At 37.0% G+C, this 12,766-nt stretch overlaps 1 protein-coding gene across 1 annotated transcript in view; it reads right to left on the reverse strand.

Annotated features, from left to right (window-relative positions):
• PLXDC2 (plexin domain containing 2) overlaps nucleotides 1-12,766 on the reverse strand; it is a 432,662-nt gene that overhangs the window by 194,206 nt on the left and 225,690 nt on the right. The window contains exon 4 of the mRNA XM_045787429.2: nucleotides 1,914-1,983. Within this exon, the coding sequence (XP_045643385.1) occupies nucleotides 1,914-1,983 (70 nt within the window). The remainder of the gene's footprint in view (nucleotides 1-1,913; nucleotides 1,984-12,766) is intronic.

Raw genomic sequence — 12,766 nt, forward strand, 5'->3', positions numbered from 1 at the left:
CACCCAGGTGGCCCATATTTAGTCCTTTCTTTACACAAAATTTAATAGTTTCAGAACTGAAGCCATTGGCATTCCCTAAAACCAGCTCTTCTGCTTGAGTTTGTAATTTTGGCTGACAGCATCATTTCTCTGTTTGAAGCCACAGACTTGCCAAGGCCCTCAATACGTGTCACACGAACTACTGCAATATTCTTCCAATTCTGTGCACTAGCCCCAGTCTTTTACACTTGAAGGCATCACACAAATGTCTGGATTCAGCTTCGTAAGCTCATCACTTACCTAAATAAGGACTAATGACTCCAACTGACTCTTTTTTTTTTTTTTTTTTTTAAAGATTTTATTTATTTATGTGACAGAGAGACAGCCAGCGAGAGAGGGAACACAGCAGGGGGAGTGGGAGAGGAAGAAGCAGGCTCACAGCGGAGGAGCCCGATGTGGGACTCGATCCCATAACGCCGGGATCATGCCCTGAGCCGAAGGCAGACGCCTTAACGACTGCGCTACCCAGGCGCCCCGACTCCAACTGACTCTTGAGGAAGTATGTAAGATTGTCCCAATCTATTTTTCTCATCTTAATATACCATGTTTTTTTGTAAGCCCACCCCCAGCTTCATTCAAACTCAATTATTTGCTATCCCAAGTATACCTTACATTTCTTCTGTATATTTACTCAAGATACTTTTCCACGGGACCTACACTTCCTTCCTACACAACCACTGAAATTGAGACGTCCTTTAACAAAGACCGCAAACAATAATTTCTCTATAAAGTCTTACAGGATTTTCACACCTGTCTGAGCTTCGTCCTCCCTGAAAAACCCATGTTTCATGATTTCTATTTTCTAAAGAACTCCCACATTCTGCTTCACTCTACTAGTCCAGTAGGCTATGTAATCCAATTACCTCTATTTATCATTGCTCAGAGTAGGTACTCAAAAGCTTTCATTTGCTCATTGATATTTTCAGTTACAAAGCTTATTTCAAATCCTACATAATTCTAACTCTTACATTACAGTGTGGCACTAGTGATCAACAGGATTCTCCTGCCATTTGGAAAAGCAATGATGAAACCCAGTGAAGGAAAGGGACTCTGGTCTTTGGTGCATTAGGCATGGGCAGTCTGCAGATTTCCTCCCAATTCTGGGTTTCTTTTTACTTACTTCTTTACTTAAGCTTCCATTTTTATGTTTTTTCTCTCAGAATACAGGGATATTCTCTGGCCTTTTGCTCATCTCTGCTCATAGCACCCAAGGATTACATTTTTTTCTAACTTCTGGGATATACTATCGAGAACAATAACTGCCGTTCTAGGGTATTGCTAATCTCCAAAGTAACCGCCACAGGTTGTGCAGAAAATAAAACTAAAAGATTACAAGCTGAATCTCAGTGTTTATTTTTAAAATTCAAATGAGTTGCCAGTCAACATAAGTGGCATTAAAGGGGTGGGGTGAGAGCCCAAATAATTAAAGCTAATTAAATAATTAAAAAGTATACACGAGGTGGTATGTGTCTTTCTATTTATACCAACCAATTTCATACATTAAGAGAAAAGAGAAATACTGTAACAACTTCCTTAAGCGCTTTTTTGTTTTTTCCTAGGTCTCTTCCCATTTATGCAATCTTACCATATTACCAAAAATGAATTAAAATGTAGAAGGAAAAAGAAGGGGGAAAAAAGTAGAAGGAAAACAGATGAATCTAAGCTGAAAATTATTATAACTACATTTTTTTTCCTGCTAAAAAGTTTTTCCAATAGCGATACTCTTTCTTAGGTTTTATTTACACTCATGACTTTGTGATAGAAGACAATGGTTTTCCCAATAAGTGACCCTCTTGAAATGTAAAGTAAATTAAAAATAATAACTACAGTGAAACTGTAGATTCTTTAAGGTGAATGGGTAGAAAACCACTTACCCCCAGTTGCCACTGTGATTTCACGTAGGAAATGGCCATAAAATGGAAAATCGAAGGACAGATTCACTCTCTGCAAGGAACAACAACCAGAAAAGAAAATCAATAATGTGCATAATAGTAAATGTAAAATGAAAAGCCTTCCACTTAAAAAAAGAAAATGACGCTTCTACTTTGTACCACTTTGATTGCAGTTGGCTATTCGAACCTGACTCCTAGATGGTAATGAAGGATTTCTTTTTTTCTAGTAATTAAGCGTTCAAAGTATGTGAGAAGAAAAAAAGTTGCACTGTTATGGTCTGTTGGTCTGATCTGTGCTTACAAAAGGAATCTGGAAGTTTCCACCCTGATTCAAGCTACTCTCTCTTAACATCATTATTGACTTTTAGTTGTACACTAAGAATCAGTTCAGTTATCATGGTGACCAATTTATTTTACGGTTCTTTTTAGTTTGATTAGTTTTCTCCAAAATAGTAGAGCATGTTATCTGTCAAGTTTCACTAGATACAACACCAAAAAATTATTTTATGCAATTATACATTCAATTTGTCTTCTGTACCTCCCATAACGAAAGGCAGTTTCATGGAACAAGATACCTTGCACTGCAACCTAGACCTGCAAATATTTTTATTTTGGTGTGATGAGCTCTCCATATTCAGTACATTATGTCCACTTTCAAAAGCAGAGTTGAAGAATAAGAAATGCTGGTTACTGGAGAACTACTTTTCCGTTGCATAGAAGAAAACTGGAGAGACTTAAGAAGATAGTTCATAAATTTCACCCTTCTTTTTTCTAAAAAGGGGACTGAAGCTTTTTAGTTTTATTTATATGTATTTTAATTTATTATTATACATTATATGCATATATTATATATTTATATTATTTATAAATATATATTATATTTTTATAAATCACATATACTTATACATTAAACACATATACAATTTATACTATATATAAATATATATATAAAATACATTTAGTAAAATAAAAACAAAACACAACAAAGCAAAACAAAAACCCTAATTTTTTATAGTGAAGTGATAGGAACCAGATACATTATTATTAGGCAAGAAGTAAGAAAAACAGTGAGTTATAACAAAGATGACCAACTGAAATAAAAGGACCCTGAGGGAAATAAATTAGCTGGTTTAGAGCCCCACAGCACATACAAACCACCTATAGCAAAAGGCTTTTTGTTAAAATTCAACAATTTCTATATTATAGCTCTCCCAATATGCAAATTAAAAAAATACAGAAGTATACCTAGATTGAATTTTGCTCATTCCAATTTTGCAAATGACTGCTTTTTTTATATCATCAGAGATTTCTAATGACTTATTTGGCATGAAATTAATGATTCAAAATTTATAGTAACTTTCAATTAGTTTTTTGTTCCTTCCTTTTTAATGAAAGCTGCATCTTCAGAAAGGGTTTATCACCATTTTTATTTTTTGCTGACTAATGGGAACAATAAAACCCATTTTCACAGCACTAACTGAAATGTGTGGTTACTAATAACCCTCAAATAAAAGGTTTAATGGCAAAACCATGTATCTCACAAAAGACATCAATAATAATTTTATAAAGGCGCTTGCTGTGGTGTATTGTTCTCAATCATTCTAATTTATTTCCATACTCACAAGCAAATTGGTAAAGTTTACCACCCTTTGGCATCCTCACTTCCAGAGTAGGAGTTGGGTTTAAACATATATCAGTAATGAACTCTATCAATTACTATACAGATGAACAGGAAGAATATGACGTTAGTTTCTCAACCACCACAAATATTTCAATATTTTTAGAAGAAGGCTGAGACGCATAAATACATTAAGACTTTTTTTTTTTTTTGAGAAGTAAATAAGTTCTTAAAAAAAATCTGCTACTATATTATCGTGAAGAGCAATACCAATGATTGAAATGTTTCCCCGTGGAAATGACCGGGTTACCTTAGTTACTACCATGACTGCTTCCTTGACACAGATAAGGAATAGCAAAGGAAATTTAGAAAGATGCTACCTTCTCGATACTTGTGAAATCCACTCATTTTTTTCCGTGAGTAATAGTTCCCAAATGTAGGTGCCTAATAACTTCCTCATAGTGTCTCAGCTCCATTTCCCCTAGTTCTAAGGCCCAACACTAACTGGCCCCTGCTACCTCACAATTTTCCCTTCCCAGTTTCTGCTCCAGCCCATCTTCTAGAGCATCCTTATTGCCTTGTAACTGCCACCTTTAAGCCTTGGCTCTGGTACTGTTACATCATGTTTCTTCTGACTGCCATAGTCTCTCAACCTTCGTTGGTCATGGCTTCCATATTCTTGAAGCCTTGGCTTAGTTTGGTTGGTATCAACTCTGACATAAAGATTTAGGTGCAGATAGTTTGTTTGGAAGGTGATCAGGAAGCATCTGCTAAAGAAAGTGGGAAAAGTGAGACAAGGAAAGAGAAACTGGTGATAGACATATTATTAGGTATGTTACTGCTTATAGTTAGTTCTCCCCTTGGAGAACCTCTGAGAAACAATAAGGAAGACATGACTCAGAATCTTTTCATTGGAGGTCAGGGGGGCTGGGACATTTATCCAGGAACTCCCATCTCCTACTGAATGGAGGTTAACTCCCCTCGCCACCAGACTTGCCATGCTTGTACTCTCAGGCAGAAAGAAGAGACAAAGTACTTAAGCTGGGAAGCTGCTGATATGTTACAACTGTCTCCCATGGTTTCAGGTGAACTCAGGGAGGCAGGAGGAACATGAAGAAGCATCATCAACAGGGACTGGCTAGGATCACGTCCAGAAAGTCCTACTTCGACCTCTCAGATCAAGTTACATCTTCTTACTCTATCTTACCTAACATTCTCTATATATACACACACACATAAAGCAACTGCATAAGAGTCAGAAAATTACTGTATCAGAGTGAAACTAACTCAGCATCAGAGTGGTTAAGAATGGCCCAAGAGGAAAACTAGAATTCGAACCTGGGTTTGATGGACAACAAAGGCAATGGTCCTAATTACTGAGATTAAAACAAAGTGATGAGAAGAGTCACACAGAAAGGCAAATTTTTGAAAATTATTATTATCCCTCCTTAAAACACACACACACAACCAAACAATATCGAAACATAAACAAACATAAAATGTACCAGAATTTCATGATGTACTTTGAAGCTAAATGACTATACATGCAATATAATTACCCCCGGATAATTGGGTCATTTATTTTGTCTCAGTACAGTATATAAAACAGGCATGGGGGGAGCTGAAGAAAAGTTTTATTTGTTCATTCATCCAGTTGACAATCAATTATTTAACACCTTATATATACCAGGTCATAAATCAGGGGCTGGGGATAAAACAGTCAGTAAGGACCACCCTGTTCCTTCCTTCAAGGGGTTCACAAAGTGGTGAAGGGGAATATCACATAGGGATAAACAGCCGGGTTAGACAGGGGCAAAATAAGGGCCAAGAGAGGCCACCTACCCCAGAGCGGATGGCACTAACACTGACTTTTCTAAAGCAACAATCAGAAGTTAGCCAGATGAGACCTGTAGCCACAAGAGCAGAAGCAATGGGTCAAAATATAGGTAGAAAGTAAAACCAGAAGGACTTTGTGATTGTTGGAAGGACACTTAAATTGGGAGTGAGGGAAGATAGTCTAGAAAAAAGGACAGGTTTCTAGCTGGGTGACTGGTGGACCAGAGTGCCACCAATTGAGAGAAAGAGTATAAGACAAAGAGTTATTTTGGTTAGGTGTGAGAAGACTCATTACTTAAGCATCCTTTAGCTACATAATAAAAAATAAACAACAATGACCCCAAGTTGTACATGCAACAAAGGACTCTTCTGCAATCAGAAAGGCTAACAGAGCCCTGGACTTTTTCACAAAAAGCCACCGTAAACAAAAGCCAACATAATATTGAAACTACAGTGTAATTACCATACTTTGCACATTATCCTGTCTTGGATCTTATCCTTTAAGCAATATGTCATGCAAAGGGAGGAAGGGTTCAGGAAACCTGTCATGTGATTATTAATTAACAGTCTGGAAAAAATATAAAATAAAAGCTCAGAAGTGAAATTTTCAAAAGCATGTGCGACATAAATAAAATCAACTGAATTTGCTACTTCCTTACACTGTGTGGAAAGCAGTGAATTATTCGAAAAGAGAAATGGTAATTTTGAGACAAGCAAGCACATATGACTTCTTCATATGGGAGAGGATAAACTTACGAAACATTCTTTGAGGAGTTTGTAGAAGTATATAAATAGATCCCAGGTGGTCTGGTGCAGATTTATGGCAGGTACAGCCATGTACCACTGTGACCTTTAAAACCACATCTCGCTCTCCTACAATGTGCCCCATGAAATTACTGTTGGGAACAGACTATCAGACTCAATCAGGAGCATCCTCCCAGATCTCTAAGTGTGTCTGCACCTCTTATTGCCTCTTCTACATATTTTTCTTATGCCAATTGCTATCTGTTTCAGATTAATTACTATGATCGCTGCTAATTCTTTTTTAATAACACAGGAATTGTAATCCTAAGTAAACACTATTCCAGTTTAACTTGTTTGCCTATTTCTCAGTGGTATTACAACGATAAATTAATTTGCCAATGTCTGTAAGACCTGGAAGACAGAAACTTCCTAATATGAGTTAAGTATACAGAGTAGGCACATTTATCATCTTAAAAGCCATTTTTTTAAAAAATGTCATTAAGTTGCTTTATTATTTTAAGACATCTTGTTTGTTTTTTTTTATTATGATATGTTAGTGACCATACAGTACATCCCCAGTTTTTGATGCAATGTTCCATGATTCATTATTTGCATATAACACCCAGTGCACCGTGCAATATGTGCCCTCCTTAATACCCATCACTGGACTGGCCCATCCCCCCACCACCCTCCCCTCTAAAACCCACAGATTGTTTCCCGGGGTCCATAGTCTCTCATAGTTCATTTCCCTCTCTGTTTACCATCCCTCCTTCATTTTTCCCTTCCTCCTCCTACCAATCTCCCTGCAATTCATCAATGCTCAGAAATCAGTTGCATTTCTATACACTAACAGTTTTTTTTTTTAAAGACATCTTCTTGTGTACAATAGCAAAGCTACACTTTCCTGGTTCCCCTGTCTTTATTTCATTTGTATAAGACATAATCCTGGTGAAAAGCTTGTGGCAAGAAAATTAGTCATAACTAAACTTTAAGTAATTGCTGATTTCATGAGTTCATGATATATCACAAAGGGTCCGAAGAATTTAGAGAGCATTTATTCAAGAATGAATTCATGAATCAATCATTAATTTCTATCCATACGTTTTAACATTCTATTTTTAATCATTCAAATAATTTGATGTTTGAGGGGCACATATTTGTATCCTGAGGCTGTCAAATAGGTGGGATATTATTATTATGATTATTATTGGCAAAATGAGATCTGTATTATTTTTCCCAAAAACATTTCAAAAAGTAAGTCAAATAAATCTTGAGACATATAATTTTTAGTTTATTTACAGCAAGCCTTAACATTGAGAGGAACTGCAAAATTGAAGAAAAAACATACATTTTGCTTTATTTACATGGATATTTCGAGTGACACTGGCTTTCATCTGGAATACCTGAATAACTTATCTCATTTCCAATAAGATTTATATTTTTAGTAAATAAAAATGATTGAACAATCATTTTTATTATAATTTTTTTGTAGATAACTATGAATAAACTTAATTTCTTAATGGTGATGTGATATACTCTTCCAGAATGCACAAAACAGTTGAGCAATTCTCTTGAACCTGGGTAAAGTCTACATAAAACTCATTCACCTATAAATGCTTAGAATCGATTACCAGAGCCTTACTCCTTTACCAATCACAAAACACACATTTTATAATCTTCTCTTAATGGAGCCAGATGAACCTTTATTTTTCAATTTGCAATGTTTCTTTCCTCATGTTTGATGATCTAGCATGGTTTTGGAGTCAGAGAGACTTGAAATTATGTCCCAGCTTTGGTGCTTAGCAGCTGTGTGATTTCATAAATTATTTAACCTACTTAAGCCACAGTTTGCTCATCTGTAGTCAAGACATTTCCTCAAAGGTTTATTATAAGGATCAAATGACCAAATAACAGGTGGACCTTCATAAGCACTGAATCAATGATGGTCAATATTACATTACACACGTGAAGGTGTCTAGCATAGCAATAGTTCCTTGAAACTAGTTTCCTAAACAAAAGTATCTCCCTATTTGATTCCTAACAAATAGCTGGATGTGATGTGATATCTGTTGTCTCTAATATCAATGCAGACAAATTGCTTTACCAATAGAATCATATCACAATTGGATACTATGTTTCTGAGCAATGTTATGATGCTCTCATGTTTGTTATACTGAAATAATCATAACCACTGTATTTACTGGGGTTAGGAAAATGGAATTAACATTTAATATATCAGACATTATGCTAAGTATTTTGCCTGTATTTAGCAAGTACGAATGCTAAAATTAGAAGATGGAAGTAAGATAAGAAACGGAATATTTGCATAGTCACAAAGTATCTTGCAAAAGATACTTGATCATCACTAAAGGAAACACAGTAACTTTACAGTGAAGGAACAAAATCTGGAAGACATCACCCAAAGCAGGTGATGAAAGTTAACATCACCAGTAATGAGACAGAGTGACATCATGTACGTCCCGATATGCAGCACAGTGAAGGACAAAATACCATTTCTGTGATACCGCAAAAAGTAATTTTTGCCGAAAACAGAGACCTGTGTTAAAACGTGAAGGAACAGTAGACAAACCCTAAATCAGAGACATTGTATGAAGTAAATGGCCAATAATCTTCAAAAGTGTCAAGTTCACAAAAGACAAAGAAAGACTGAGGAACTGTCTAGATTGAAGGAGGGTAGGAGATTGGACAAATACACGCAATGTAGGTCCTAGATTGGATTCTGAATAAGAAAAACAGATGGCTTGGGGACAATTAAAAAATATGAACAAGACTTACAGATTAGTTAAGAGTATAGCCCCGATGTTGATATCTTGGTGTCAGTAATTGTACCATGAGTATATAAGGTGTTAATGTTTGGGGAAGATAGGTGAAAGCTATACGGGAACTCTTTCAATATTTCTTGAAAGTTTTTTAATAAGCCTGAAATTATTAAAAAAAGAAAACTTTACAAAAGAAAAAAAAAAGTAGTAAGTTCTAACCACTAGAAGTACTAAAGCTAGACTTTTAATCCACATATGTTTGAGTCCAAAACTCTTCAGTTTTGACCACTATATTGTTCTAATCCCCTTCTTTTATACCAGGTGCTTCTTTTCCTACCTGTTATCACACCTTCCATAACTGTGTTTTCTACCTGGGACCCTTAATATTATCAGTCATTCATGTTTTTGTCCTTAGAAGACATAACAATTTCCCTTAAAATGTAGTAATAATAAGACATAGAAGGCTCCTAGATGCATGAGGCCAAAGCCATAAAAAAAAGAGAAAAATCTGAAAAAGGTACAGTGTTCTTGGATGAAACCCAGCATCGCAGGGCCTGGATGGACCGAGCCGTGCTGGGCAGAGCCACGGTGAGCCACGTGCCACTGAGGCCTGATGGCCACACACAGGTCCATTCTCAACGGACATGAGCACAGCCTGAACTCCACTTTTTCTGCACGTTTGTGGTGTAGATGATTCCATTTCTTACCCTCCAAGGACAGATCGAGGGGCCTACTTTTTAAACTTAGAGAATGTTTGTTTTCTTTTTTACAATTCTCAAAGGCAATTGCCTGTCACTGGTCTATTCACCTAGTTCACGGAAATGGATCCCCTCACAAAAGTAACATAAATTGAGACAGTAGAGTGTATAAATCTGAGTACATACACATGTATGTATGTAGATGTGGAAATAGAAAAATTTAAATGGACAGGTTTCTCCAATAAGCAACTCTTAAAGAGAGAAAATGGGTGATGGAGAGACATACACACGTACGCAGCCGCGATACCAACTTCTTTTGAGAGCCCCCTAAGTAAAATCCTGCTTCTCGGCCATAAATGAGCTGAGGGTATTCCAGAAATAAAATAGCTGCAGTGGCCAGTATAATTCATAATGTTTTTATCATGTAGAATTTTTTTTTTTTTTTTTTTTTTTTTTTTTGTAAAAATGCAATGTTAACCACCTCTCACAGCCTGGAAGGCGTGGACAGGACATGGTCGTTAATCCAGTGACTAAAAACACTGGAAACCTAATTAAAAGATCAAAATGTTCATGGAAAAGGGTAATCAATATGTAAATATATGGACAAGAGACTGGCTATTCCTTTCAGAAATAAAGCCCATCAACTGAATTGATTTTCTGAGTTAGAAATTCTACCCGCTTCAGCACTTTTTTCTTAACAGAACTAAGAACTTAATTAACCTGCATATTGAATGACACTGTGCATGGGACTGTAGTGGGCAACAAAATGGAAACATTGTGCCTTACCTGATGCTCCTACAAAGGAACTGGAGATGAAGGGAACTATCAGTGTATCTTTTGACCTCTCACATTGCATGGTTCCCAGCAAACACTGGGCTTGCAGTAGCTTGCCTGTATTTGCACATTTAGAGGATTATTCAAAGTAGTTTGTGTGAATATTTACCATTCAGGCATGATGCAGACTAACGCTGTTCAGGAGAACAGAGAGAGTAACAGGATTTTATAAAGAAGCCCTCGGAGGGTGGGTGGGAGGAGGGTGAGAACCAGAAGCCACTTCTGAATTTTCCACGCTGTTCTAGAAGCAAGGCAGCAGATTCCACCAGGCGTCTCAAGCTGAAGTGTACACGAGAATCATCTGGGGTGCTTGTTAAAATACAGATTCTGCTTCTGTAGGTCTGGGGGTGAAGGGGCTGAAATTCTGCCTTCTAACAAGCTCCTAGGGCTGCTGATACTTCCCGCAGGGACCCTACTTGGAGCAGCAAGGTTCTATGTCACATAATGGTCTTTGAAACACTAAAAACAGTACTGTAAGGAAACTTTAGCAAGCGTGAAATGTGTTAAAAGGGTAAATAGACTGCATTCTGGATAATATCGTCTCACTTCGCCTGGTAACACTTACGGGGCCTGAAATTTTTCCATTTCAGGAATTGAAGCATAGAGGTACCTGTCAGCCAGTCACCTAAGCAGTGATTTGTGGCCACAGTACACCGATGGCAATGACACTCTTATTATGTCCTTGACCAGTGATCCTCAAGTAGGGCAGGGCAGGAAAAAATACTCCTACGGATGTATCCTTTGCAGTTTGCAAAGGTCCGCCCTTGCCTCAGTGGGTTACAATCTGTCTTCCCTTCTTTCTCGTCAGTGGAAAATAACTGTTCTAAAAAAGCTGAACATTTGCGTGATGATTATTAGCATTAATGTAACGGACATCTCTAGCACCACGCCAGCCGCTGCGCAAATGTTAAATCATTGAATACTAATGACAACCTTAGAAGGTAGGTACTCTTATCATTCCCATTTGATAGATGAGAAAAGTGATGAACAGAGAGTAAACAACGCACTCAAAGTCACCCAGCAGTAGTTGGCCAAGTGGGGACTCAAATCCTGGCAGTCGGTTTCTAAGTCTTTATATTTAAACATGGTATCAAGCTGCCTTTCAACCGAGGTGTTAAGACTTGGCATTCAATGAAGGCCAAGTTCATCAGAAGAGTAACTACATAATTCAAAACTCGATTGCGGGTTGAAAGTGAAATTTAGGCCAAGTTTAGTTTTACCTCTTCGTCTTCCACTCTCAACTTCTCTTTTTTAACTTTTTATTTGGAAATCATTTCAAATTTAAGTTATGAAAATAATACAAAGAACCCTCTATATCGTTTATGCAGATTCATCAATTTTTAACACTTTACCACAGCTGGCAACTTCTGGATTTTTCAAAGGCTGTGAAAAATGATGCCTCCCAATATAGCTTCTGGGAGCTGCTCCCTTCGGAATACCTACCCATCTCTACAGTCTACCCTGCAGGGGATTATGGCTTGGGTGCCTCACCCTTGGCCCATTTATCAGCAATGAACCTTACTTGGTATTTCTTCTCAGGTTGCTGCTGCATGATAAGAAATTCCTGGCAATTCATCACCAATTGACAGTGGCTACAGGTGGTTCATTTCTAGTCCCACTGGCATTTTAACAGAACACCTCCAGTAAAGAAAGAGACACCCACTTTCTGGGGCTGGAAACCGAGGCACAACAGCAATTCTACTGGGAAGCCAATTTATAAACAAACAATGTGAGGTAAGCAATAGGCTATAAGTTGGTAAAAAGAAATAGACAAATATTAAGATAATGAAAATTAGCATATATTTTTTAAAAAGATATATTTATTTATTTTAGTGAGAGAGAGAGAAAGAGGGAGTATGAGTGGAAGGGGCAGAGGGAGAGGGAGAGAGAATCTCAAGCAGACTCCGTATTGAGCGCAGAGCCCAATGCAGGGCTCAGTCTCAACAACCCTGAGATCACGACCTCAGCTGAAACCACGAGTTGGACGCTTAACTGACTGTGCCACCCAGGTACCCCAGTATAACCAATATTTTTAAAAGATTCTAAAATACTAGCTTGTCCAAGAAATCTCAGTCCCAAAATGTCTTAAATCTTTTATCTTCTATAATTTCAGATTTTTCATAAGAATTAAGTCTATTTTCATTTAGTAGTAGTCCCCCTTAAGATTATTATATTCCACGTTTTGTTAATTTTTCTGTGTTATAAAACATTTCCCTGCAAGAGTCATGTGAAAGTTTTATCATTTTACAACTTCAGGGTGTGAATATGTTTTGCAGTCATGTTTTCTAAAATTAACTGTTATTAAGTCTTCATGGGCTCATGGAG

The sequence above is a fragment of the Ursus americanus genome, chromosome 31 (genome assembly GCF_024610735.1).
Source record: "Ursus americanus isolate L20-20 chromosome 31, mUrsAme1.1.p, whole genome shotgun sequence".
Taxonomy (NCBI): Eukaryota; Metazoa; Chordata; class Mammalia; order Carnivora; family Ursidae; genus Ursus; species Ursus americanus.